Source organism: Tenrec ecaudatus, chromosome 14 (genome assembly GCF_050624435.1).
Source record: "Tenrec ecaudatus isolate mTenEca1 chromosome 14, mTenEca1.hap1, whole genome shotgun sequence".
Taxonomy (NCBI): domain Eukaryota; kingdom Metazoa; phylum Chordata; class Mammalia; order Afrosoricida; family Tenrecidae; genus Tenrec; species Tenrec ecaudatus.
In genome coordinates, this window is record NC_134543.1 from 90,006,542 (window position 1) to 90,031,505 (window position 24,964).

Here is a 24,964-nt window from a genome sequence, read left to right on the forward strand (position 1 = left end):
GAGACCCAGCGGCATTTCATTCTGTGGTCCATGGGGGTCGCCATGAATCAGAGCTGACTTGATGGTAACCAACAGAAGTTGCAGAGCTGAGTGGACACTAGATGGACCATCGAAGATCCAGTGTGGCCATCTGGCTAGGAGTGTTTGCTTCTCAGCAAAGCAGGATCTCTTTTCAGAACTCTGGTTCCCCAAGATACTTACCCCAACCAAGCAAGAGTGATGCATACACTCTCTGAGTCACACACAGTGGGTTATTAAGGATTCAAACTCAATGTCATCAAGTCAGTTCGGACTCACGGTGACCCTACAGGACAGAGGAGAGCCACCCTTGTGAGTTTCCGAGACTGTGAATCTTTAGGGGAGTAGAAAGCCTGCTCTTCTTCCTGAGGAGCAGCTGGTGGTTTCATACCGTTAGCAGCCTAACTCATAACCCACTGATGCTGCTGGCGCTCCTTCATGAAATACCTGGCAGGGAGAAAGTCATGGGAAATCAGTCATTGTTGGGGGTTGGTCTTTCCATTCTCACCTTATGATTCCTCCCGTGCTTATCCAAGAGGGAAATGATGGACTTGATGTGGCCTTCTGCTATCAAGTTTAAGGCTTCTGGGCTCTCAATCAAGATGCAGTGCAAAACTTCCAAGATACCTATGCGAATACCACAAAATCCATTTAGATACCAAAGAGCCTGCAGAACTGACCATGATTTAGAACCCACAGAATGAAAAGGCCCTCCTGAGGGGAGCAACATAGCCTCATCTTTAATCTACGAAACATTTCCAATTAGAAGATGCAGACACCGGGCAGACTCGAGGAGTCTCTGGGGGCCAACCAGTGAGTAGTTTAGGGTTGAGCTTAATTTAGAGCGAGCTGCATCTCTGTGCCCTTTCTAATGTCACAATGAAGAAGGGCGGCTGTAAAATGGAATTCATGATATGATCCAGCCACTTAAATTAAAAATGAATGTGAAACTGATACACTGTTTACAGTGAGTTCTAAAGGTGACTCAAGTTATTTAGAATACATTGTAGGTCTATCGTGAATGAGACAATTTCTCCCAGGAACCACCAGTAAATTGTTTTTGGGTAATTGTATACCAAATAAACTGCAAGTTCCCTAAAGAAAGATTTTTTGTTTTTTTTCCACCTCTTCTTGGCACACTGGATCCTTTTCGGTCTTAAGTGATGAACTAACTGGTCATCCCTGAGGCCTGACACATCCTCCAAGGGACAGTCATAGTGAGAATCCAGAGGGACCTGTTGGCTGATATCTTCATTGGTGACATAGAGGATAATCCCTCTTCCATCCATGTTTCTAAAGGTTTTCATAAATGACCTTCTGATATAATCCGGTGGATGGGAAGAGGTATGAAAGAAGAGGCAGCATTCAGAAAGCATATGTGCATGTGAATGGCCCATGAAGGACCCTTCCCGTGGCCTGGCTTTGAAAGCACCTGCCACCTGGAGACCATGAGAAAAGGACCCCAACCATTGGGCGGCCTAGGAGAGGACCAAAGCTCTTATGATGTTCCCTCCGCAGGGTCACAGCTCCTCAGTGCTGACCAAATTCTTGGCTGGCGTTCTTCTGAGGGCAAGTCATCAACAAGGGCTATAGACATGATGACTCGGGGAGGGTGACTCAAGCTGGGGATCATCCTCCTGTTCCAGGCCACAGACAGATGCTTCAACACTGCTTCTAACTGAGTTGGGAGTGCAACTCAGAGAGCTTAGAAATGCAGAGAATAAGGGTACCGTGCAGGTGGAAGGCTGCCCATATCATGGGATATGGGTGCAGCGACATGCAGGATGGGTGGGGGAGGGTTTGGAGGAGCCAGCAGTGAAGGTGATAGGACAGGGTACAAACTTATACAGGAAAGGGGGGTAGGGCCTGGGAGAAGGCTGCCAAATAAAGCTGAAGAGGTGGCAGGCAGCTTTAGGACTTTCTTTTGTGGTGAATTAATTGCTTGACTATTGTCTGCAGTCCAGTGGAAAAGATAATTAAAAAAATCAATGTTTCTTTCCTTTTTTTTTTTTACAGTAAGGACAAAGAAAAGCACACACTACCTTCTCCAGTTAAACGTTCACGGTCAATTCTTACCTGAGGAAGATTCTAGTCTGTCCAATTTGCTGATTAGCCAATCAAGGTTGTTGGAAAATTGAGCACAGTTGTTCCTGTTTCCCCGAATGAGAGCAGCTGGAAGGAAGGACACATCGCGTTATGTAGGTTACAGGTGCAGCGACAGTGCCGGGCCTCGAACTAGGGAAGCTGTGAAATGCTTGGCCTGCGTAGAAACTAAAAGCGATTGAGTGACGGTCTTCCCTCTTACTAACCATTCCTATATTTAAAACGAAAGTTCAATCCCCATTGTTGTCCAGTCTATTCCATCCCACTGTGGCCCTACAGGACAGAGCAAGCCCCAGATTCCACTGCCATCAAGCCCAGTTCTGCTCATGGTGACCCCATATGGGCTTTCTGAGACTATCAACGTGGAAGTGCTGTCCCGGCTTAGCAGCCCAATGCCGAACTCACAGGGTCAACAGCACTCCTTTAAGACAGCGCAGAACTTCTCGAGCGGGGTCTAGAGGTTTTAAATCTACAGAGGCATACTGTGGAGCAGCGGCTGGTTCCACCCCCTGTCTTTTTGTTAGCAGCTCAGCACTTCAATCACTATCCCACCAGGGCTCCTATCCCAAGGGTAACTAAAAAAATGTGTTGAAAAAATGTTATCATCTATATAGTCCATTTTCCCAGAACTTTCTGAAGTCCCTTTCTTATCGAGAGGAGTAGAAAACCACACACTCTCACTCACTCACTCACTCACTCACTCACTCACTCACTCACTCACTCACTCACTCAGTCAGCAAGTATTTCTGGAGAAGCTGCTATATGCCAACCACTCATCTAGTTACTGGCAACAGAGTGGAGAAGACAGCTGGCAGATTCCCTCTTCTTCAAACTTAGTCTTGAGCTCAGGGCAGAGACAGGAACCCCGGACACTAATAACTGCTTTGAAGAGTGCCGAGCAAGAAAATGCTATCTGCTTGGTCATGGATTTATGAGGTCAACTTCCCACAATGTTTTCTGAAATATAACCAGAGATGTGCTGTTTCTCAGTGTTTGGGGCACGCATCCACATGAACACAGGTGGGAAGGCCGGGTAAACTAATGAGTAAGTGAAACTAAACATGTCAGGCTAAGATATTTAAAACCCATCAACAGATGTTGGTCTTTCTGGAAGTGTGGTCCCTGGACCGGGAACAGTCACATAACCTCAGAATGTATGAGAAATGCAAATGCTTGGGCCTCAGCCCACATCTACTGACTCAGAAATGCCGGGCATGGGGTCCACAGTGTGGGTTTTAGGCAGCCATCTAGCTAATTCTGTTGCCTTCTACTATTTGAGATCCACTGGTAGAAAGCATTGCAAGGGGAAGGCACCCATGTGTTACTACACCACCCATCTAAACCACGCTCCCTTCCCTAAGGCAAAAGAGTAAAGACGACTGAAGGACAAGTCCATACACATCAATTAGCCGCATTGGGCTGGCCCTGCATTCCGTCAGTGTTCAGAGGCTGGGGCAGGGGAAGGTCTTTTCCAGAGGCTCTGCTCTTGACCTCGATGGCAGGCAGAATTCAGTCCGAGCTCCTGGTCTGCCTCCTGGGTGGGCTGCAGCCAGGTGGTTCAGCAGACTGCCCGGCTCAAACCACACCTCTCCCACTAAGACACCGTGTGATCTTCAGCAACTTATGAGCCTCTCTGTGCATCAGTTTCTCTCTCAGTACAATAGGAACAACAGACTCTAGTCCTTGAAGTATTGCTGGGGATCAGAAGAGATGCTACATGGCTCAGCATACAGTAAATATAAGTGATAGCTTTTAATAATCAATTCTGATATGACTCATTATCATTACAAAATATTAGAATTGAAAGAGACCTTACAGGGTCAAATACAACGGCAATCAACATGATCCTTTTCATGGAGGACAGACCCAGACTGAGTTTTCTGGACACTCCTCTAATTTGCTCAACCTCCATGGGTTCCTTCCCAAAGGGCTGCCTTTTGAAAAAATTTAACAGGTTCTGAGCTGCTCCTGGAGGCCCCCTATTTATACAGGTTGATACTGTCCTGCAGCTGCCTGGTGGCCTGGCCCTACGTGATAGCCAGCTACAGCAGACTCCAAGACACCGCTCACGGTGTTTGCGAGCAAAGTGGTTGAATCCTGAAACATTCTTACTTCCCTCTTCCCCTGACATCTCCTCCCCCTCCCCCCGCAACCTCAATTTCTCCACAACAAAATGAAATGGAAGCAGTGAGACTCATGGCTGAACGACCAATAGCAACCTTGAAAAGTGTAGGTGAAGATTTTAGACCTGGAAGACACCAAGTTCCCATCCTGCTCCCTCATTTTAAAAGCAGTTGAGGCTCAGAGAGCTCAAAGTCCAAAGCTTCACCGGTGGCTATAGCAAACTAACCGCCCTCTGCTTCTTCCTACTGCTCATGGCGTGCTCCAGGTTGAAAGCACAAGGCGATACCAGTTAACAGAACGAATAGCGGGTTAGAATAGAATGGTTAACAGAATGGAAACCACCTTTGGTTTCTCAGGAGGAAATCTAGCACAGACACCCCGGGACCTCTCCCCAGGGAGGCTCTGTGCGTCTACGTACCCAGCAGTTTATACAGCAGGTTCAGAATTTCTTTCCAGGCCATGCCACTCTCTTCCCTTACAATTCCTGCAAAGTGGGCGACACTGTTGTAGATATTCAGGCGATCGATGCAGTTTAAGACAAGGACCAGCATTCCCTGAAGAAGAGAGGTGGGGAAAGGTGAGCATTCCAGTTTCAGAATCAAACCCAAACAAAGAAACAAACACAGGATTCCCTTCTGCTCTCTCATCCCCCAAAGCATTCCCCTTTGAAAACTGATGATGCCAATAGGCAGACTTCCATGCTGTCAGTTGGTTGTTGTTTACCCCTTTCTAAAGACAAAATATGCACCCTCATGCTTCAGAGACTTAAATAGCATCCATTCAGGGAGTGAGTCAGCAATTTCTTTGGACAGGTTTGGCCCCACGTGTTTAGCTCAATGCACAGACGTATTGAGGAAGAAAGAGCGTGAGTGAGTCTCACCAGGCAGCTTTCTGTCTGGTGTGAGAGGGCTCTGACTCATGCGGCCACAGCCCTGGGTGGAGTATTTTTTTTCCCAGGACATCTCCAGTAAGCTCAAGCAATCCCATTCCAATGCAGATTTAGAGACGACACAACCACAGACGATTTCTAGATTTCTAACTATGGCCCCAGCTAAGTGACCATCCCATGCCACTCAGCAGAATGTCGGTTCTCAGTAGAGTAGCTTCAGGAGTGGGAGGGGATGGTCTGTGGAATTTTAGTAGCTTGTGAGACAACGAATGTTGTCTGAGCCAACGCCAGCTCAGGTCAGAAGAAGGAACAGGTCTGGTTTCATGTTCAACTCCATTAATTTTAAAATTAACTAATAAGACCAGCTCTCTCCCCCCAGGCAGCAAGATGGGAGTAGGGCACATGGACATGTACAAATCATCACATCCAAGTCCAGAGGAAGCTGTGACTTCGCTGAGCTAACACACAGACAGGAGGGAACCAGAACTTGAGCTCAGGGCCCTTCAGTCTCCAGTGCTTCTCCCATGTCTGAGGCTCGCCCCTGCAGTGACATAGGTGCTTAAGGTTTTGCATAAAGATCCATCATTCTCTGGAACTTGTGAGCCAAGTTCTCAGGCATTTTTGATATGGTAGAACCGGAATATAGATCTATATAAAATTTTCCCCAAAACAGGTTTCCTAGGTCATTCTAAATTTGAAATCCTCAAATTGAAAACCATAGCCAGTGTTATGCTCTAATAGCTGAGATTTATTGGAAGTAGATTTTGGATAATTGTCGTGGCCGAGCTTTGAAATGTAATCTGGTTCGAAGGAGCCAACCTTTGCTAACGTAACCAAGGGTGGCTGCCAGAGATGGCCAGCTTCCAATTTATCACTTACTTCCCAGCTTTCTCTCTCTCTCCTCTTGTCTAGCTCTCCTGCATAAACACATGACAAACGAGTCAAAGCTGAATTGCAGTGGGGGGACAGTTTAGCTCTGGATATGAAACAGCATCACAGTTTAGTTTTTAAAAAAATTCATTTTCTTCCACAAACGTACCTCTTCCTTGAAAAGATTCTGTCTGTTTTTGAGGGAGCGGAGCTTGCTTTGCTTGGCTTCATGCTGCATCTCCTCCTCTGGGGGTTGGAAGTAGGCGATCAAGTCTTGTAGGGTCTGGAGGACTTCTTCTATGGGCAGGGCGATGGGGGCAGCGGTGCGGTTGTTTCCACTAAAAACCAGAAGATCATTATGGCGCAGGCCTGGGGCTCCCAGCAGGGGCCCTAACCAGGGTCCACGGTGCCCCAATTTTCTGTATCCCCACAGCCACACTCAGCTGCTTCCCAGGGTGGTGCTTTGAGAAATTAAACGAAGTTTTCCAGCAAGCAAAGCCACAGGAGAGAATACTCAAATTTTCTCCCAAGGCCACTTCATCAAGGGAAACGCCCCCTTTGGGCTCCCCTATTTGAAAGCGATGGACAAACCCCTCCTGTTAAAATTGCTGTGGTCTTTCAGTACCTCGTGCCCAACAGGACCCCTAAATGACTAATGAGGACCTCCATGCGCCCAGAGAGAGAATTTCAACTGTGATTAAGACAGTGACTTCATCAGCGGCAGATGATTCCCCTTCCCCTTTCTGCTGATGTCTGCCACACGCTCTTTTTAAAAATAACAACCTCATTAACCCATGCTTCTTTTGAACCTGCTTCACATACCATTTTGGGATAGGTCACACACACACACATGGGTGAGAGCGCTCCCATCACTGGACTGTTTGGTCCATCTCTATTTTCCCTCTTGGTCTGTGTGTATCCTGTTTTAGTTGGCTGTCTTTCTCCCTATGTGCTTGCACACATCTGCTATACCTACCCCACTGTTGATGTCTCCTTTCCTGCTATGAGCTCCTCTGGCTGACCCCCACTTCCCTGGGTGCCATGATGCCTCTGGCTCCTTAGCCTACTCTCCTCCTTCAGAGTCTCTACAAGTAGATGTCATAGCCTCTCCATTTCCCAGGAAGACCCCTCCACTCCAACCCAGTGTTCCTTGTCTGGACACCTTGCTCTCGGACTACTGTATTCCTCTTTTTCTGCAGGTCCATTTCAGTTATTTTCCCCCAAAATCTTGTGATTAAACTCATTCCTCAGAGAGACGACAAGCACTCAAGGCCCAGGGAGAGCCTTCATTTCCATAGCCCTGAGTGAGGCTCTCCTGGGCAGGGGCTAAGGAGGAAGAGGAGGAAGAGGACCTGGCTCCCCTTGGCTGCATTGTTGGGTGTTGAGTGATTGAGAGCCTTTGGATTAAGAATTTTCCATCATGGTCAACTTGTAATGAGCTCGCTTTTGTATTTACCAGGCAATTGTCCCATCCACCCTGCTACATACTCACCTGGAGACGTGTGAAGATTGTCGTCTAGGTCTAAAGTTAAACCTCTACAGCTCTAAAAAGGCTCTAGCTGTGAGGTACAGATGGTTCTAACATCGTATAAATGCCAAATACATGCAAGGAGGACAGGGCACCACGGGATTGCAAGCTTAGTACAGGCAGGGGCGCTTCTCCGCAGTGAGGGCCCCACTTCTGGCAGCACCTTACACAAGGTAGGTGCTCAGCAGGTGTTTGTGACTGACCATTCGGGTTGTCATTGGACGCAAAGGCCAAAGGGAAGAGCAGTCTGACGGCATAAGGTGGAAGTTCAGGAAAACCCAACTAGATCCTGCTTACCACATCTGGATCAAGGGAGGAATGGACACAGTTTGCCCTAATCTTTTTGGTCCAATGCCAGGACTTGACTTTAAAAAACAAAACTAAACTAAATGCAAAACAAACAAAACAGTTTGGGCTTACTAGAGACACCGAGAGGTTGGGTTAAGAAAAAAAAAAGTTTTCTTTACAAGTTAAGAAGGACCAAGCATCCGTCTTGCAGGCATCTTTGAAGGTGGGGGGGGGGGAGCAAATGGAAAAGGTTGGAAGCAACACAGGAACTGATGAAATGAGAATTCCCACGTCATTGCCATTCAACGTGTGGCATCAGGGCACCTTGAAGCATCCCCCCTCCCCTGCACGGCTACTAGGGTTGTTCTCATTTTTGTCTGTGGATCATCGTGGGCCCATTCCATCTTTCCATTTGTAGACACACTGATATGGAATACGACATGCAATAATCCTCCACACATAGGATTATTAATCATCCATGTAGTGCATGCCCAGCAATAGAGTCTGTGGTGAAAACAGACATGACTCTGAGCACTTCATGTTGCTCAACCTTCATACTTGAGAACCCCGAGGAGTAGACTCACATGGACGGGATCAAGAGAATGAGCCGATTCAGAGAAACTATCACCACCGCCTTCCTCATACCAGCCTTCTTCCATTCCTCACGGCCACTGGGCCACTATATTCCGTATCTTTGCCAACGACGTCATTCTGAATATTTGCCAGAGCCCCTTACTTATACATTGTTTCCCTTCCAAGCCAACTCCGTGGGCAGCTGACAGCCTCTCATCTTCAGCAGCATTTCTAGGACTCCTTGATGTGTCATTTTGTAACTCTGATCTATTCAGTAGTTCAGCAAACTCTACAAGGAGCTGCAGTGGCACTGCCAGGGAAGTGCGAGACTGCTAATCACAAGGTCTGTTCAAACCCACCAGTCAATCTGTGGGATAAAGATGAGGATTCTGCTGGTACAGAGATTTGGAAAGCCTCAGAGACTCAACATAGGGTTGCTATGAGTCAGAATTGACTTGGGATTTATTTATTTGCGGGGAGGGCAACAACCGTACAGAGGACGGGGAGACAGCACAAGGCACTTTAACCGTTCCTTCGTCACGTTTTCTTGTACTTTTCCTCTTCCTTTAACCTTGATTTGCTTTCCCAGAAGACGTCCTCTTCTTTCTGGTTTCCACGTGCCTATCACATGAATGGCTGCTTTTTCAAAAGAGATGAGGAAAAGATCTATTTCTAAGTTCCTTTGTTTCCCTCCCTTCATATCTAGGGTTTTGGAAAAAGCCCAGTGTTACAGCTTTTCAGCCCTATTCTCTGGCGGATTTGATTGTTTTCAGACATCTTCTATTATTCTGCACATTCTGTAGATGGACAATCAACAGTGTCCTCAGGCTTGATGAGGTCTCCACAAGAGCCAGGGGAAGGAACTCAGCAATTCCTCTATCGGCACCCCCTACACACACACACAATGAACAAATCGTAAGAAAAAATTAAATAAAACCCCATTTTAGGACTCTGAAATTTGATCAAAGGCAAGCGAACCTTGATAAGAATAGTGGAAGAAGTGGATGTTTTGAGAATGTACAAATGTGCTTGACACACTGATGCATGTATGGATTGTGATAAGAATTGTATGAGCCCCTAATAAAATGGTTAAAAGAAAAAACAACATTGGAAGACTAGGGTGTTTAAGCCTGAAGGTATTTCCATGTCTTCTCAACTGTAGCTTCACGACACAGAAACTCTTAAAAGCTAGGAAAGGCAGTGTAAAAGTTCCATACCTGTTCAGTGGGGACCAGAGAAGCTCTCTGTTTACCTCTCTCTCCCTGGCTGAGCAAGACTCAACTGGGAACTCACTGCCATTGAGTTAATTCCAACTCACAGTGAACTGAGTTTCTGAGACTATAACTCTCAATGGGAGGATAAAGCCTCATCTTTTTTCTTCAGAGTGGCTTGTGGTTTTGAACTGCTTGCCTTGCAGTTAACAGCCCAACTCGTCCCCACTATCCCACACAGGCTAATGTAAACAGGTAAGATGTAGGCCAGGCTTATAAACTACCTGAGCTTGAACATCCAATTCACACACAAGGTAATTCTCAAAAACTTACAGGTTAAGGTGTATAATTACTGCCCAAACACTGATGGACCATTTAACTATATAGATTCTGGGGCCATTTAGAGCAGAAATTAAAGTGGGTGGGGTGGGGAACAGAGACATCAGCTATTATACCCTGCAGAGAAACAGGATTAAGGAGTGTTACTAAATAAACAATAACAATCTAACAAAATACAAGAGGACCTGTGGGATTGCTGCTACAACATATTATCTAAAAGACTAAGTTTTCAACATAAAATAAAAAATAATGTAACCCATGCCAAGGGGAAAAAAAGGCAGTCAAACTGTCCAGATGACAGTTGTATTGGATTTGGCAGAAGACAATTTAAATGAACTGTTATAAATATGTTTAAAGAGCTAAAGGAAGCCATGTTTATAAGGGCTTAAGGAAAAGTATAAGAACAATGACTCATTAAATAGAAAATATCAATAAAAAGATTAAAGAACCAAATGGGAATTCTGAACTTGAAAAATTCAATAAGTGCAATGAATAAATCATAAGAGGGGATCAACGGAAGATTTAAGCTGGCAAAAGAAAGAAGCTGTGAGCTTCAAAGCCAGCTCAGCAGAGATTACCCACACTGAGGTACAGGAAAAAAAGAGAAATCAACAGAGCCTGCGAGACCTGCATTACACCACCAAGAGTGACAATATACAAGCCGTAGGAGTCCTAGAAAGAAGGAACCAGAACAGAAAAGTTCTTTGAATAAACGACGACTGAAAACCCCTCAGCTGTGGTGAGATACACTAATACATACATTTAAAGAGTTCAACAAGTTTCAAGTAGGGAACACAAAGCAATTCACACGTAGACACACCAGTCCACCTCATAAAAGCCAAAATGAAAGCACTGGGAGGAAAAGAACTCATGTACAGGTCACCTTTCAGATTCAAAGATGCTTTTCACCAGAAACGAGGAGCCCCGGTGGCGTGGTAGTTATGAGTTGGGCTGAAATCCACAAGGTTAGCAGTTCTCAACCACCTGGCACTCCTTGGGAGAAAGAAGGGACTCTCTCCTCTCCTTAGCAGTTAGTCTTAGACACCCACAGGGGCAGTTCTACCCTCTCCCATAAGGTTACTATAAGTTGGCATCAAGGCAGCGAGTTAAAAAAATTTTTTTATCTGAAATGACACATATGATAGGAAATGGGATTGCATTTTCAAAGGATGAAAGAGGAATAACTGTCCACCATTCGTTCTATACCCAGCAACACTATCCTTTTAAAAGCAAAGGTGAAATAAAGACAGTGCAAGATAAAATGGAAAGAATTTGTTGTTAGTAGGCTTGCCTTGCAAGAACTATTAAAGGAAGTCCTTTAAATGGAAAGAGAATGACACTAGAAAGTAGCTTGAATATAGTGAAGAAATAGAATACTGGGTAAACATAAAAGAGTATAAGTATGTATTTTCCTTTCTTCTTATAACTAATTAAAAAGACTACTGTATAAAATAACTATAAAATTGTATTGCTGGGATAATATATAAGATATGTGTTGGAACAAAGGAAAAAGGAGATCTATTTTACTAACGTAGTATTAGTTTTCAAGTACAGCTCTTCAAGTTAAATAACATTGTGTTCCCCAGAGCAGCAACTAAGTAAATAACAAAATGTAGTAAAAAACCAACAAAGGAATTGAAATGTTACATCTCTTAAATATCTCTTTAAAACAACATAGTAGAAGAGGAGCCACAAAGCATATGCAAAACAAATTGCAAAATGCAAGATAGAAGTCCAGTCATCTGACTCACTCTCAAAAGACTCAAACTCACTGTCACTCAGTCAAGCCCATAAGGTCAGAGTAGACATGTCCCTGTGGGTTTCTGAGACTGAAAATATTCATGGGAGTAAAAGCCTCTTCTTTCTCTCTTGGGGTAACTGGTGGTTTTGAAATGCTCTGATTGCAGTCAGTGGTTCCGTTACATTACCAGCGCTCCTAACTTGATAGAAAGGCATTTAAAAAAATTAGCAAAGGATAAGTTCAATCTGAAAATGAAAATAAGAAATCATGCTTGACAAAATAGAATGTCAATGAAAAAGAGGAAGACTCTCAACCACATGTATTGACACAGTAGCTGAAACAATGGCTTCAAATGTAACAAAGATTGTAAGAACAGCACCGGTCCAGGAAGTAGATGGCTATTGAGTTGGCAATGACACAGTGGCACCACCACAACCACCACCATTAAGGTAAAAAAGGCAAGGGTGTCACTTTTGTGCCTAAGGTGTTCCTGACCCAAGCCTTGTGCTTTTCAGTGGCCTCCTGTACACGTGAAAGCTGGACAATGGAACATGAGGAGAATGGATGCGTATGAAGCGCCGTCTTGTGCCCTGGACCACCAGAACCATAGACATGTCAGTCTCCGAAGATACACACTTAGGTTCTTCCTAGAAGTATGGCGAGATTTTTGTCTCCATTACTCTCTCTCATACTCAGGGAAGATCAATTCTAGAAAGGGGCATCATGCTTAGTAAAGTAGAGGGTCACTGAAAAGGAAGGAAATCCTTAAAGGGGTGCATTGGCATGGCAGCCATGACAATGAGCTTCAACATCAAACAGCATGGAGACTGCACAGGGTGATCAGGCAATATTTCATTGCGCTATAAAGTCTAGGAATCTCAGTGGACTCCACAGCAACTAGTGACAACAATAATCAAGACAGTGTTGCCAGGAAGATCGGTGAGACAGAATTGAGGGTCCAGAAATATATAACTTATAGTAACTACAATTTTGACAAAGGTGCTGAGGCAAGTTGATGGGGTAAGGATCATCTTTTCCACAACTACAAGAAAAGTCAAAGTGACCACCACCAGCAAGTTGATTCAGATGCATGACAACCCTGTAAAAGGTTTCTGAAACTGTACATCTTCATGAGAGCAGACAGCTCTTGCGTTACACATCTACGGTTGGGCTAACCATATATTCACAGGCGAAAAAGAAGTGGAAACCATCATCTCCCACCATACACAAAAATTATTCAAAATGGATCACAGGTCTAGTTGTACGTGCTAAGATTATGGAACTTTTAGATGTAACAGGAGACAATCTTTGTGACTGTGGCTTAGACGAAGAGCTCTTAGCCATCAAAACTCTAACCCATAAACTAAATTAATGTGCAATAGGACTTCTTCAACAGTTTAAAAATGGAGAATAAAAGGCAGCACTTCCCAAAAACAATGTTTAGAAAGATTAGAAAAGAAGAGGAAGAGAACCAAACACAGAGGAGAAGTGGGGCACACCGTGGGGATAGCAGTCAGTGAGATGAAACAAAATACGTTTGAATTGTTAAATGGACCCCGCTCTGCTCTGTCAACCTTATTGTTATCTTATTCACAATGGAAAGCATAAACATTTTTAAATGCTTGTATATCTAAACACCATTAATAGGAAAAAATCACAAATCAGGAGAAAATATTTGCAAATCATAATTCTTATTTTTAAATGCAAAATTTATAACCCCAAAATAACAACTCTCAGAAGATAAAAACCCAATTAAAAATTGACAAAAGATTTGATTAGGTATTTTACCGAAGAAGATATGTGAATAATATATGTACACAAAAAGATGCGTTTACACTTCTAGTCGTTTTACAATTGTTAATTACAACTGCAATGAGGTACCACATCAGTGGCGTGTTAGACTTTGCATTGAACTGCCAACTCCAGGATCAGCAGTTCAAAACCACCAGATATTCCGTAAGACAAAGCGGAGGCTGTTGGCTCCTGTAAAGAGTTACAGTCTTACTCCATTCCCTGAGGGGCTGCTATGAATCACAATAGATTCAACAGCAGTGAGTTTTTGAGTTAGGGTGGCCATAATGAAAAAAACTCAGACAATAACAAATGGAGATGTGGATGTGGATAAATCAGAACTATCCTGCATTTTAAAGGGGAATGTGAAATGATGCATCCAATTTGGCAGTTTTTCAGTATCTTAAAATGTTCAACAGATTTACATATAAACCAGCAATTTCACTCCTAGGTTATAGGCCCAAGAGAAATGAAAACATATGTCCACAGCTTTTCACATTAATATTCATAGCGGCATTACTCACAATAGCCCAAATGGAAATAATTCAAACGTTCATCAACTGATGAATGGGTAAACAAAATGGGGTGTGGGCATGCCTACATAAAAACAATGCTATGGCCTGATTTGAGCTATTATACTTATTTTTATTATAGCCATCATAATGCATATGAAGTCTTTTAAACTGTGATTTTGATTTCCATTGCCCTAGGGGTGCTAAACATCTTTTCATGTGCTTATTGGTCATTTCTATTCAGATAGCACTGTATCTGCAAGGGAACTGGTTCTAGGACACTACCGACTCTTCTCAGAGCGCACGCCCAGACCCTTATAAAAATGGTGTATTCTTTGTGTATAGCCTATGCACGTCCTCCCATATACTTTGAATCACCTCTTGATTCCTTATAATTTCGCATGCACTGTAACAGCTATGTCCATAGAAATGCACATTCCCTTTTATCTTTTGAGGATTTGCTTTAATCATTTGATTGCTTTTTAGGAACCATTCCTAGTGCACAATACTCCTGATCCACAGTTGGTTAAATCTGTTAATGAAGAACCTGTGATAGTTTTTCCTTGAGAAATGTCTACTAGGATCTCTTTCCCATTTTTTTATTGTTGAATTTTAAAACTTGAAATGGATAGATTCTTTACAAAGTTCCTTATTAGCTACAATTTAAAAATATTTTCTATGTGAGTTGTCTTCTTTTATATTCCTTTGGTGGCATCTTTTGTAGCAAAAAGTTGGTAATTCTGATAAAGTTCAATATATTAATATTTTCTTTTGTTGCTTTACAGTTCAGTGCCTAAAGCACAGTCCCAAAAAGGTGACTACAGTTTTATTCTAACATAAAAGAACTTTAGCTCCTCTAATTAGATCTTCTCTCCTCTTCCAATTAATTTTTGGGTCTCTCTATATGTAAAATAGAGGCTATTAACAAGCCAGATAGAGGTCAGGTCGTGGGTTGGAAGGACTGGATGCCAGGTGAGTGCTCCAGCTCAATGGTGATGGTGGTGCTGCTGCTACTCCAGGCTGTTTAAAAAGACCTATTCGTGTCTTTCTGTTTACACCAAGTCCTTAAGGCTTAGCTTTTTTCTTGAAAGAAAGGTAGCAAGTTCTGGATATCAGCAGGAAATAAGTCTGCTCAGAGTTCACAGATACCAGAGACAGAATCAAGAATGGATGAAGGATCCTTGGTTTTCTGCCTTCAGTTCCATTTGGTGGCAAGACTATCTCTGTTAGGCACTTGCCTATTCTCTGATCAAGTAGGTCTTTGAGCCCAACCAGGTGGAGATTGTATGTCTCAGTCTCCCAGGTACTAGGCACAGTCAGGTGACAAAATTTTAATCAGTGGAATAGAATGCAAGAGCAGGAGATCCCTGCTATTTCTGGGTCACCGCCTTAAAGAAAGAAAAAGAAACCATCTCTCACTTCCTCTTCTTAAAGGTCAGACCTCAGACGTGGTGTTAGTAAGTTACCTTTGACAACAAGGATGAAGAAATCACACTGAGGCTGTCACTCAATGATAACTGGGTGTAAAGGCCACCTGGGAAGCTCTATTAAAATATTAGCAACTGGATATTACCTTTAAAGATTGTGATGGAACTGGTTTGAGATATAGTCTCGGCACTAGACGCTGTTCAAAGTTCCCGAGGTTTTTCCAACATACGGCTCAAGTGAAGACTTTAATTCCAGGGCCCCAAGCAAACTCATTGCTGAGGAGCCTACTGTGACCCAGTGACTCTACAGAACCAAGCAGAATCGCCCCTAGGGTTCTCTAGGATGTCAATCGTTATGGTAGCAGATTGCCACACCAACTTCCGCAGAGCTGCTGGTGAGATATAACCACTGACACACGAGGGTTCCCGATTCCCGGCCAGTGGTTCTCCAACACGAGCATGCATCGGAATCACCCAAATAGCTTATTAAAATTAGCCATTTTGTGGTACAAACAGTTACATGCTTAACTACTAGCCCAAAGTTTTGCCGTTCAAATACAGGCCTCAAAGTCAACTCTGGATAGTTACAGCCTTGAAATGTTCTACTCCGCACACGTGAGGTTGACACGAGTTGCAAACAACGGGAGAGCAACGACCAACAATGCTTAAGCGATCTGATCCCACAGGTCTGTGCTGGAACCTGACCATTGGCAGATTCACACGTTCCCGCTCAGGTGAGGCTGGTGTGCCCAGTGATGCACTTAAGAATCACGGAGGTGGGGTGATGAAGAGCCAAAGACAGAAGAAATGAGAGCATCATCACCTGTCTACTCTGTACAATTACTTAGAAATGAATGTTTATACAATTACTTAGATTAAATCCTCTGAGCGTTAGAGAGATGTTCTGATGAGGACAGAAGGGCTCGGAACCCTGCACTGCTCACAACCGATTCAATCCCTTGTGGTAACTGGTGAACACCATCCACCCTGTCACGTTTGGGCCGCATTGTTTAGGCAGCAGGGATTAGGAGCCAAGCAGACAGCTCAGTTACTTTCCCCGCTTAAGTCCCAGCCATTCTTCTGGGGAATTTAAGGCTGCCAGTATCAATCTAATTTGATTCAAACCACAGCTACAATCCTGAATAAGCTTTTAAAAGAGCAGACACAGTGGATTGCTTCGCTGCATCTCCGACCTTCTTTGCACAGTAGTTCAAAACGGAATTAAAGCACAACCGCTCTTTTCACTTCGTTTTCATGAAAATCCGCGGGCAATTCATCTTCCCAACTTGAAGCGCCAAGGGGACATGGGATTTGTTGGGAACAGAGTGGGGAGAGGAGGACACAACATGTGTAGGTAATATGTTTCTGCCCCAAGCTGCTGCTGGATCATTTCCTGGTAACATTCATAGTACCGGAAGTCCTGGGGTACACACATGGGCCTTATTGTCACACCCTCACTTTGAAACGAAGGCGCGGACCCCTATGTTCTTCATCACAGTCACCTAGACTTGCTGCACACTCGGCTCTGACGTCACAGGCACGACTCAGAGCTTTTTCTTGCACGAAAATAAAAACTACACGCGCTCTTCCAGTCTACCTACCAATGCAACTTAAAGAAACACCAAAGAACAACAGCGTGGCAGCTGGGAAGTGCTTGCAGTGACAATGGGTGGGACGGGGTGGAAGATCCCGAGCAGCCACTGACAGGCAGAGGAGGCGCTCACTTACCCGACAAACTGACCGAACAAGGCTGTTGTGTTGCGGATGATGCGGGCAGCCTGGGACTCCTCACGCTGGCATCTCTGCAGGGTTAATCCGTCATCCGTATGGCCTTCCTGATGGAGTATGACCTACCGTGGGGCACGGACATCACCAGACCCACGTTAGACATGGCCCCACAGCTGAGCAGTTCACGCTTCCCTCAGGGTCTCCCTCGCACGCCTCTTCCCAACGAGGCTCCCCTGGCGCCATTTTGAAAATGGGACACTAAAGTCGAATCATTCCCGTGGCATGGTGCTTTGCTGAAAAGGAAATTGTATGCGCCACTGTGGTTAAGAATTGACGATAAATTTCTTGGGCCTCGCTGGGTAATTTGATGTGATGGAAACATGCTCTATAATAAACATGTCTCTTAAAATGAACATAAACCATACCCCTGGAGATGGAAAAGGCCCTTTGCTCAGAGCCGATCTCTCCGGGGATGACTGCGGGTGAGGAAAGAACACTAAAGCCAACCTCTCTTCCGGGATTCGGTTTGGGTCTCTCGACTGAACTGCAGCTCCATTAGGCTAGTGAACGGCAGAATTGGAGGAGTACCTCAGGGTGCTGCTGTGCACACCAGGGGGCTGAGGCAGTGGGCTTGAGAGTATGCACTCTCTCTCATCAGCTGAGCTTAGACCAGCTGGGTGACTTTGGCCACCTTAATCCTTCTCTTTGCCTCCATCTCACTGCCTGCTGGTAGATTTCTCTTAGCTGGTTGACAGGAGGAATAGAATTTGCACAACTTGCTTCCTAGAACAGGAGCTCAGTAAGGTGAATTCCTGATGTGATATAAGCCAGTTACTTAGAAACAAAACCATTTACTGATCCCCAGGACTTAATAACATGTGGGGGTCGGGCTAGATTTGGTGTGGAGTTCACAGCAGAGCTTTTTCCCTCGGAAGGTCCAAGCCTGTGTATGTGAATGTTAATCAGGCCAGTTTGAGCTTATAACAGACTCAAATTCCCAGACATAATGTCCTCTTGATGGAAAGAATTGAAGGGAGAATATTAATAGGTCTTGAAAGTCAAGGTACGTAAATAGGATACAGGATTTCAAGAACAATTAGAATTAAAATATTTGATTTATTTAATTTCCAACATAAAGTAACAACTTATTTTCCTTTCCATGTGAACATCTCCTTTTAGTCCATCCTTCTGACAGCATTTAAGGAATACACACAGGAAGTAGAAACTGGCTTGCAAAGACGTACGCTTGTTTTTTTGAAGACAAAAAGGAAACTGTAGCCCATCTCTGCATTGCAACTGAAGAGCGTTGCGGATGCTTCTGCTGCCACGTGACTCACCGAATGTCACAAATCATTACTTTATCAAACTTTCCCAGCAACTGGTTAACAACGTTGTGTAAGGATCTGGCCATACATTTGGTTTTCTTTGGCCTGGGTCCCAGGTTTCTGTTCCCTGAAGACCAAATTCTTAGGCTTTGATTGTTCAGATCACACATCAAACCAGCTAGCAAAACAAGAAAGTGATGAGAACTGGGAAGAAGGCATTTGCTGGGCTTTTTTAGTATGAGCCCTATGGATCGCCACTGCTCAATTCCTTCGGCTTTTGTCTCCAGGGGGGTCCTGCACCTCCCCAGCTTCGGGCAGCTCGAGAGTGGAACGGAACCTCCCAAGATGGGGAGACAGGGGAAACTTCCCATAAGGTTATATGTATGTTACAGTTGTATTCATAAAGGAATGCTGATCTCTAACCCATGGCCATTGAGTCAATTCCAACTCATAACGACTCCGTAGGGTTTCTGGAATCTTTATGGAAGAGACTCTCACTTTTCTCCCATTGGGTAGCTGGTTGGTTTGAACTGCTAACCTTACAACTAACAGCCCAACGCGCACCCAATGATGCCACCAGGCTCCTTCTTTTCCATGAGGTATGTTACCATCGATCCGATTAATCACTGGGTTTATGGTCTACCAGTTTCTCTAGAGTCCTGATTGGTTTGCTTCATAAAATGACGGACACAGATTTGGACATACTTTGTACTTTTAGCGGGGAACTTAACCTATCGCTCAAGAAATGGCGTAACGCGGTCCCGCCCCAAACAGCATGAGACCACAGTGAGAGTGTTTTTGAAAGCATGCGCCCCCAATTCACATCTTCCCACACATGCTGGCAGCTAAACAAACCAGTGTGCCATTATCGTGGAAGAGGCAGGCAAGGACAAGCCCCACTCAACAATGAGTTCTGGGGTCCTCCAAGTAGACAGGACCCTCAGAGTGGCCCCCACCTAGAGTCAAGAGTCAAGGCACACAAATTCCACCCTCTATACATGCCATCAGTATCTTCTTCTTTCAAAGTCAGGCCCTGTGACATTTCGTTTAGAACAACACTTTCCTGATGGCCAGTGTCCACTCATCTGACTAACATTAGAGTTAGATGGATTTTCTTGGGGTTTTCTTGGGATATAGCCATGGTCACGCCCTTAAAAAAACAAAACAAAACCCACCCAAACCCCCCCTCTGGTTTTGTGCACACACCCCACCACTTCTCTCAAAAGTCTTCCCTTCCTTCCAGGCTCCATTCAATGCCACGTTTTCTGAATGTTTCCGGGACTTTTATGCTCCTTTGGAATGCACTGTGGTGTTCTGTTCATCGTACCACGGCTACTGATTGATTTGTCTCACCCCTTCAACTAGCTCCAAGAATCTTAGAACTGGAGATTCTTCATGACTGTGATTGTTTCTTATGTAGATCAATACATTAATTAAGAGACCTGTTTCAAACAGCACGGCTCTTCTACTTTCAAGTGTACACAACATTGTGAGTGCCAGTTTTGAGGAGAAAGCATAACTCAGGGTTTTGCCCATTTTTGGCCAAGATTTGGGGAAGAGGGTTTTATCTGTCCAGAAGACCCAGATGATTGTGCATGTCCAGCGACTGAGCAATGCTGCATTCATGATGGGAGAAACTCCCGAGTACAGCATTCCTGCCTTCTCTTCATGCATACAGTTTTCCATTTCCTTCAAACTTAATAAATAATAAGCCCCTGCGATTGTCACGTCCTGTGAGAAAATCTATCAGGATTACTTCTTTGAGATCCCCCCCCCCCAAAGAACCTCCATAAACTTCTGAGCTGACCTTTGTACCTCAAACTTAACTGGCCCAATCGATTCCCTTAGAGGTTACTCTTTTGATTAGATCCTACTGTCTTCATGTTGGCAGGTCCAAGACCTATTCTTGGTTCAGATTCATTCCATACGATCGTCAGTAACTTCCATCTTGCCGATAAGACTGATAGAAAGGGCAGCTCTTTGAACGAACGGATCTTCACACAATTTTTTGACGCCGTCCAACCAAATGCTTGCAAAGGCCAAGACAGTCAGTACAAATGGGAAATGTCCATTTATGTGAGATCTTAACTTCAACGGCCACCACCCCAGGGTAATCCCAGGGGATCTTCTGCCAGTTTCTGGATTTCGGCCAGTTTCTTTCTTTTCACTGCCAGCTTATCTTTGAGGTATTTCTGATTTTCCTCTTAAAAACTGTTATTTTATGTTGGGCACCATTCCCATAGACTTGCGAAACTCCCATACTTTCTGACAACGTCCACTGGAGTTTTGTTAACATTTTGACGTTAGCCCTGCTCTCAAAACAATTTCTTCAAGCGTTTTTTTTTAAAGGCACCCTTGCAAGACTAATATAAGTGCATTACTGCAATTAGGGATACAGATGATTTACTAAGATAAATATATTAAGCATGTCCCCATTAAACATGTCTCGAGCCGTCACTGGTCATGGAGACAAGTTCCAGCGTGTTGTGTGGGGATAAATCTGCCCGTGCGAGAACTGGAGCTCTAGGTGCACCGCCGTGTGGACTTACTCTGGCACTACCTTACCGTCTGTTGCCCCCACCTTTCTTCCATGACTAGCATTTGGGAGGCTCTTGCAAGGTCTGGAATAATAAAATGGGAGCGTAGCGGATTCTCCCCTCCCCTCCCCATGAACTTGTTGAAGCTCCCTCACATATCTGAACAGTATCGAAAGATAACCCCCTCCCCACCCGCAGGGCCTTCTTCTGGGACTCCTTGACTATCCAAATTTCTTTTGTAAGATTTCCCCAAGAAAAAGCATCAAATTCTTGGCACCTCCTTTCTGGTTCCTATCAAAAGAAACATCACTAAGGAATTGACTTTTGAGTTAAAAAGAGCCTGCATCTATCTAGGCTAGTTTCCCAACAAAGCAGGCTCTGGCAGAGCACACACTTCTGCATGAATCCTTGGTGGATTCTCTATCATCCCCTCCTTCTACCTATTTGTTTCTACAAGTGTGTTGCAATGTGAAGCTTCTCTGGAGAGATCTTGGTAGTCTCTACATTATGAGTTTTGCACAAAAACAAAATTATCCAATTAAATCATGGGAGTCATATGCTAATCCCCAAACAGCGTATCCACCCAAAGTCAGTTAGAGCAGGCTGTGGAGTGCACTGAATGAATCCTATCCACTCTACTCCCCTCTCTTTGCCTCTCGTTTTGAAGATTTGCCAGGTATTCATCTGGACTTTACACTTAATATGGGTGGTAAAGCAACCACACCGGACTGATGATGTAACAGTAGAACTGGGTACAGTGTGCCACAGAATACCTAGAACAGGAAGAAGCAAACATATCCTCATGTCTACTTGATTCTCACACTACTATCTCCTGCCTAGTTGATGCCACCTCAGGGTAAGACAATTCCAGAGACCCTTTATGACCTCTCACCTTTCGTTTTAGAGGCCCAAGGCGAGCTGTTTTGGCGTCCTGGGCTTTGTAGGTCACCCACAAGCCGCTGGCTATATGCTGGACGAAGCAGACGGAGTCTCCATACTTAATTTCTGGAACTCCCATGCCTTCTATATCTCGTCTGTGACTGGAATCCAATTTCTCCTTGGTCTCCTAGTTCACAGAAAAGAAACAAATGCAGGGGTGTCTGACTGAATACAAACTCAGTATGAAAAACACACCACCTAGGTGGACTTCGTAAGCCAGAGAACTCCCCAAATACTCATGATGTATTTTGTCTAAGCCAGCATTTCAGAAAGACTTGCTTCATCTGCTGTTCATAGAATTGATGGGTTTAAAGTTAGGGCTACCTTAGTGATTATATAAATCCATGGAACGAGATGGGAACTGGAAGGGCCTGTCTTCTGTTCAATTTATATCACCATCTTTTCTACTTTTCTCATCCTATCTTAGGATAAATAACCCTCAAGGAACCAACCGATGTATCTCCAGCAAGCAGTATTTTCCATAGTTTTAACGGATATCTTATATAAATACCAGGACAAAGCTTTGAATATACGTTAACCCAAACTCACTGCCATCCAGTAGATTTCCATTCAGAGTGACTCACAGCAGAGTAGAACTGCCTCTGAGCTTTTGCTGCTGTAACTCTCTGCGGGAGCAGAGCATCTCATCGTTCTCCCCACACAGAGGGGTGGTGGGGGGTTTACACACATGGCATCGGTGGTTAGCAGCCCGGCATGCAGCACATTCCTCCACCAGTCTATCTGGAATATACATCCACTTTGTATGTCTCGCTTGTGGAAATCAGGGGACACTCTGAGCAGATAGGGGCCTTTGTGCCTTAAGTCAAAGGCAGTACATTGAGTATTCATTTCTTAAGGGCCTCTGATGTTACTTCTAATATTTATGTTGCACAAGGGCTTCCCTCTTCAATTACTAACCTTTCAGTACATCTACTCTCAAGGGTGGAAAGGCAGCTATTGTGCATCAGGTATATCCTTGGTGACAACATAAAGTGCCCGTCCCACAATGTGTCCCCAAGGAGACACCTGAAGCATGGTAACTTTGCCCCTTCCTCCTCAATCAAGGTCTCTGTGTCTGACTCTGTGCTGAATGATTCCACTTTAGTTCCATTTCTTCTCTACATCTTGTATTAAATTGCTCATTTATAAAAGCTATAAGCTAGGGATCATTTTGAATTGCTTATGGAATAAAAAATGCAGCATGCTGTTTGCTCTGCCTGTGACAATGTTCCTCCTATTCCTAATGATGGAAAACCAACAGCACATGAATTACTTACTTATCATGCTTACGTCAATGTATTCAATTATTTACACATATTAACTCTTCATAATGGTTTCTAGTGTAGCTATAAATATTATGGTAGTTTTACAGGTGAGGAAAGGACGGATATAGAAGGAAGTAACTTGCCTTGGGTTATGCAAGAAGTAATAACAGAGTCAGGGTTTAACTCTAGTATGTTCAGCTCCTCATCTTTCTCCTGTGGAGTGGCTGCTGGTTTCGAACTGCTGACCTTGCAGCTAGTAATCCAATGTGCAACTCACTATGCCACCATGAAGACAAAAGGCCATTTAAAAAGCAGGAAAGAAAGAAAATATGAGAGTGGACTTCAAAAGAAACTTAAACTTGCTCTTAATCATGGAACCCATGGAAGAAATGATTAAGCCAAAAAGCTGAACAGAAAATTTCAAAGGGCAGCTCAAGAAGACAGTAAAATATTATAATGAAATGTACAAGCACCTAGAGTTAGAAAACTGAAAATAAAGAACAGGCTCAGTGTATCTTGAGCTGAAAGAACTCAGCAAAATACTGAATGATACAGGAAGCATCAAGAAGAGGGAAAGAATATACAGATTCACTGTCCCCAAAGAACTAGTCCACATGCAATCACTTTGCGAGGTAGTATATGAGCAAAACACAATAATATTGTGCACTGAAAGCATTAGCCAAAAACAAGGCCCCATAACTTGATGGTCTACCGGCCGAAGTGTTCAGACAGTTGATGAAGCACAGGACGCACTCACTGGTCTATGGCAAGAGACATGCAAGACAGCTACATGGCTGTCTGGAGGAGATGTATATTTGTACCCATGTCAAAAAAAGGTGACCCAGCAGAATGTAAAAATTATAGAACAACATCATTGATATCACATGCAAGTAAAATTATGCTGAAGATCAGGCAACAATGGCTATAGCAGTTCATTAACTGGGGGCTGTCAGAGGTTTGAGCAGATTCAGAAGAGGACTGGAACAGGGGGTGCCATTGAAGTCAGATGGATCCTGGCTGAAAGCAGAGGATACCACAAGGATGTTTACTTGTGCTGCCTTGACTATGCCAAGGCATTCAACTCTGTGGATCATAAACTAACTACGGATAGTCTTGGGAAGAATGAGAATTCCAGAATACTTCAGTGTGAGCATGTGGAACCTGTGCATGGACCAAAAGGTAATAGTTTAAAGAGAACAAAGGAACTTTGTTTAAAATCAGGAAAGGTGTGCATTGGTTGTATCCTCTTTACCATACGTATTCAATCGGTATACTGTCAACACTCAGAAAATCGGGGTTATATGAAGAAGAATGTGGTATTCGAACTGGAGGAAAGCTTTTCACAACCTACGCTATGCAGATGACGCAACTTTGCTTGCTGAAAGTGAGGACTTGAAGCCCCTGCTGATGAAGATCAAGGATCACAGTCTTCAGTGTAAAGAAAACAGCAATCCTCACAACTGCACCAGGAGGTAACAACAGCAAGATAACTGGAATAAAGATGAAAGTCATCAAGGATTTTGTCTTGCTTGGATCCATATAATCAGTGTTCATGCAAGCAGCAATCAAGAAATCAAAGAATGCTCTGCATTGGGTATATCTGCTGCCCAAGGCTTCTGTAACATTTTGAAAAGGAGGATGCCACTCTGAGGAGTAAGGTGTGCCTGACCCAAGTCACGGTCTTTTCAGTTGCCTCAGTGTGCTCAAAGCTAACAGCAGTTGTGAGGGTTGCCCAGGGCCAGGTGGCGTTTTATTG

At 44.1% G+C, this 24,964-nt stretch overlaps 1 protein-coding gene across 1 annotated transcript in view; it reads right to left on the reverse strand.

Moving 5' to 3' along the window:
• RYR3 (ryanodine receptor 3) overlaps positions 1 to 24,964 on the reverse strand; it is a 418,103-nt gene that overhangs the window by 289,264 nt on the left and 103,875 nt on the right. The window contains exons 11-16 of the mRNA XM_075532282.1: positions 21,897 to 22,070; positions 17,143 to 17,264; positions 6,174 to 6,342; positions 4,664 to 4,799; positions 2,095 to 2,190; positions 527 to 645 (exon numbers count right to left, since the gene is read on the reverse strand). Of these exons, the coding sequence (XP_075388397.1) occupies positions 527 to 645; positions 2,095 to 2,190; positions 4,664 to 4,799; positions 6,174 to 6,342; positions 17,143 to 17,264; positions 21,897 to 22,070 (816 nt within the window). The remainder of the gene's footprint in view (positions 1 to 526; positions 646 to 2,094; positions 2,191 to 4,663; positions 4,800 to 6,173; positions 6,343 to 17,142; positions 17,265 to 21,896; positions 22,071 to 24,964) is intronic.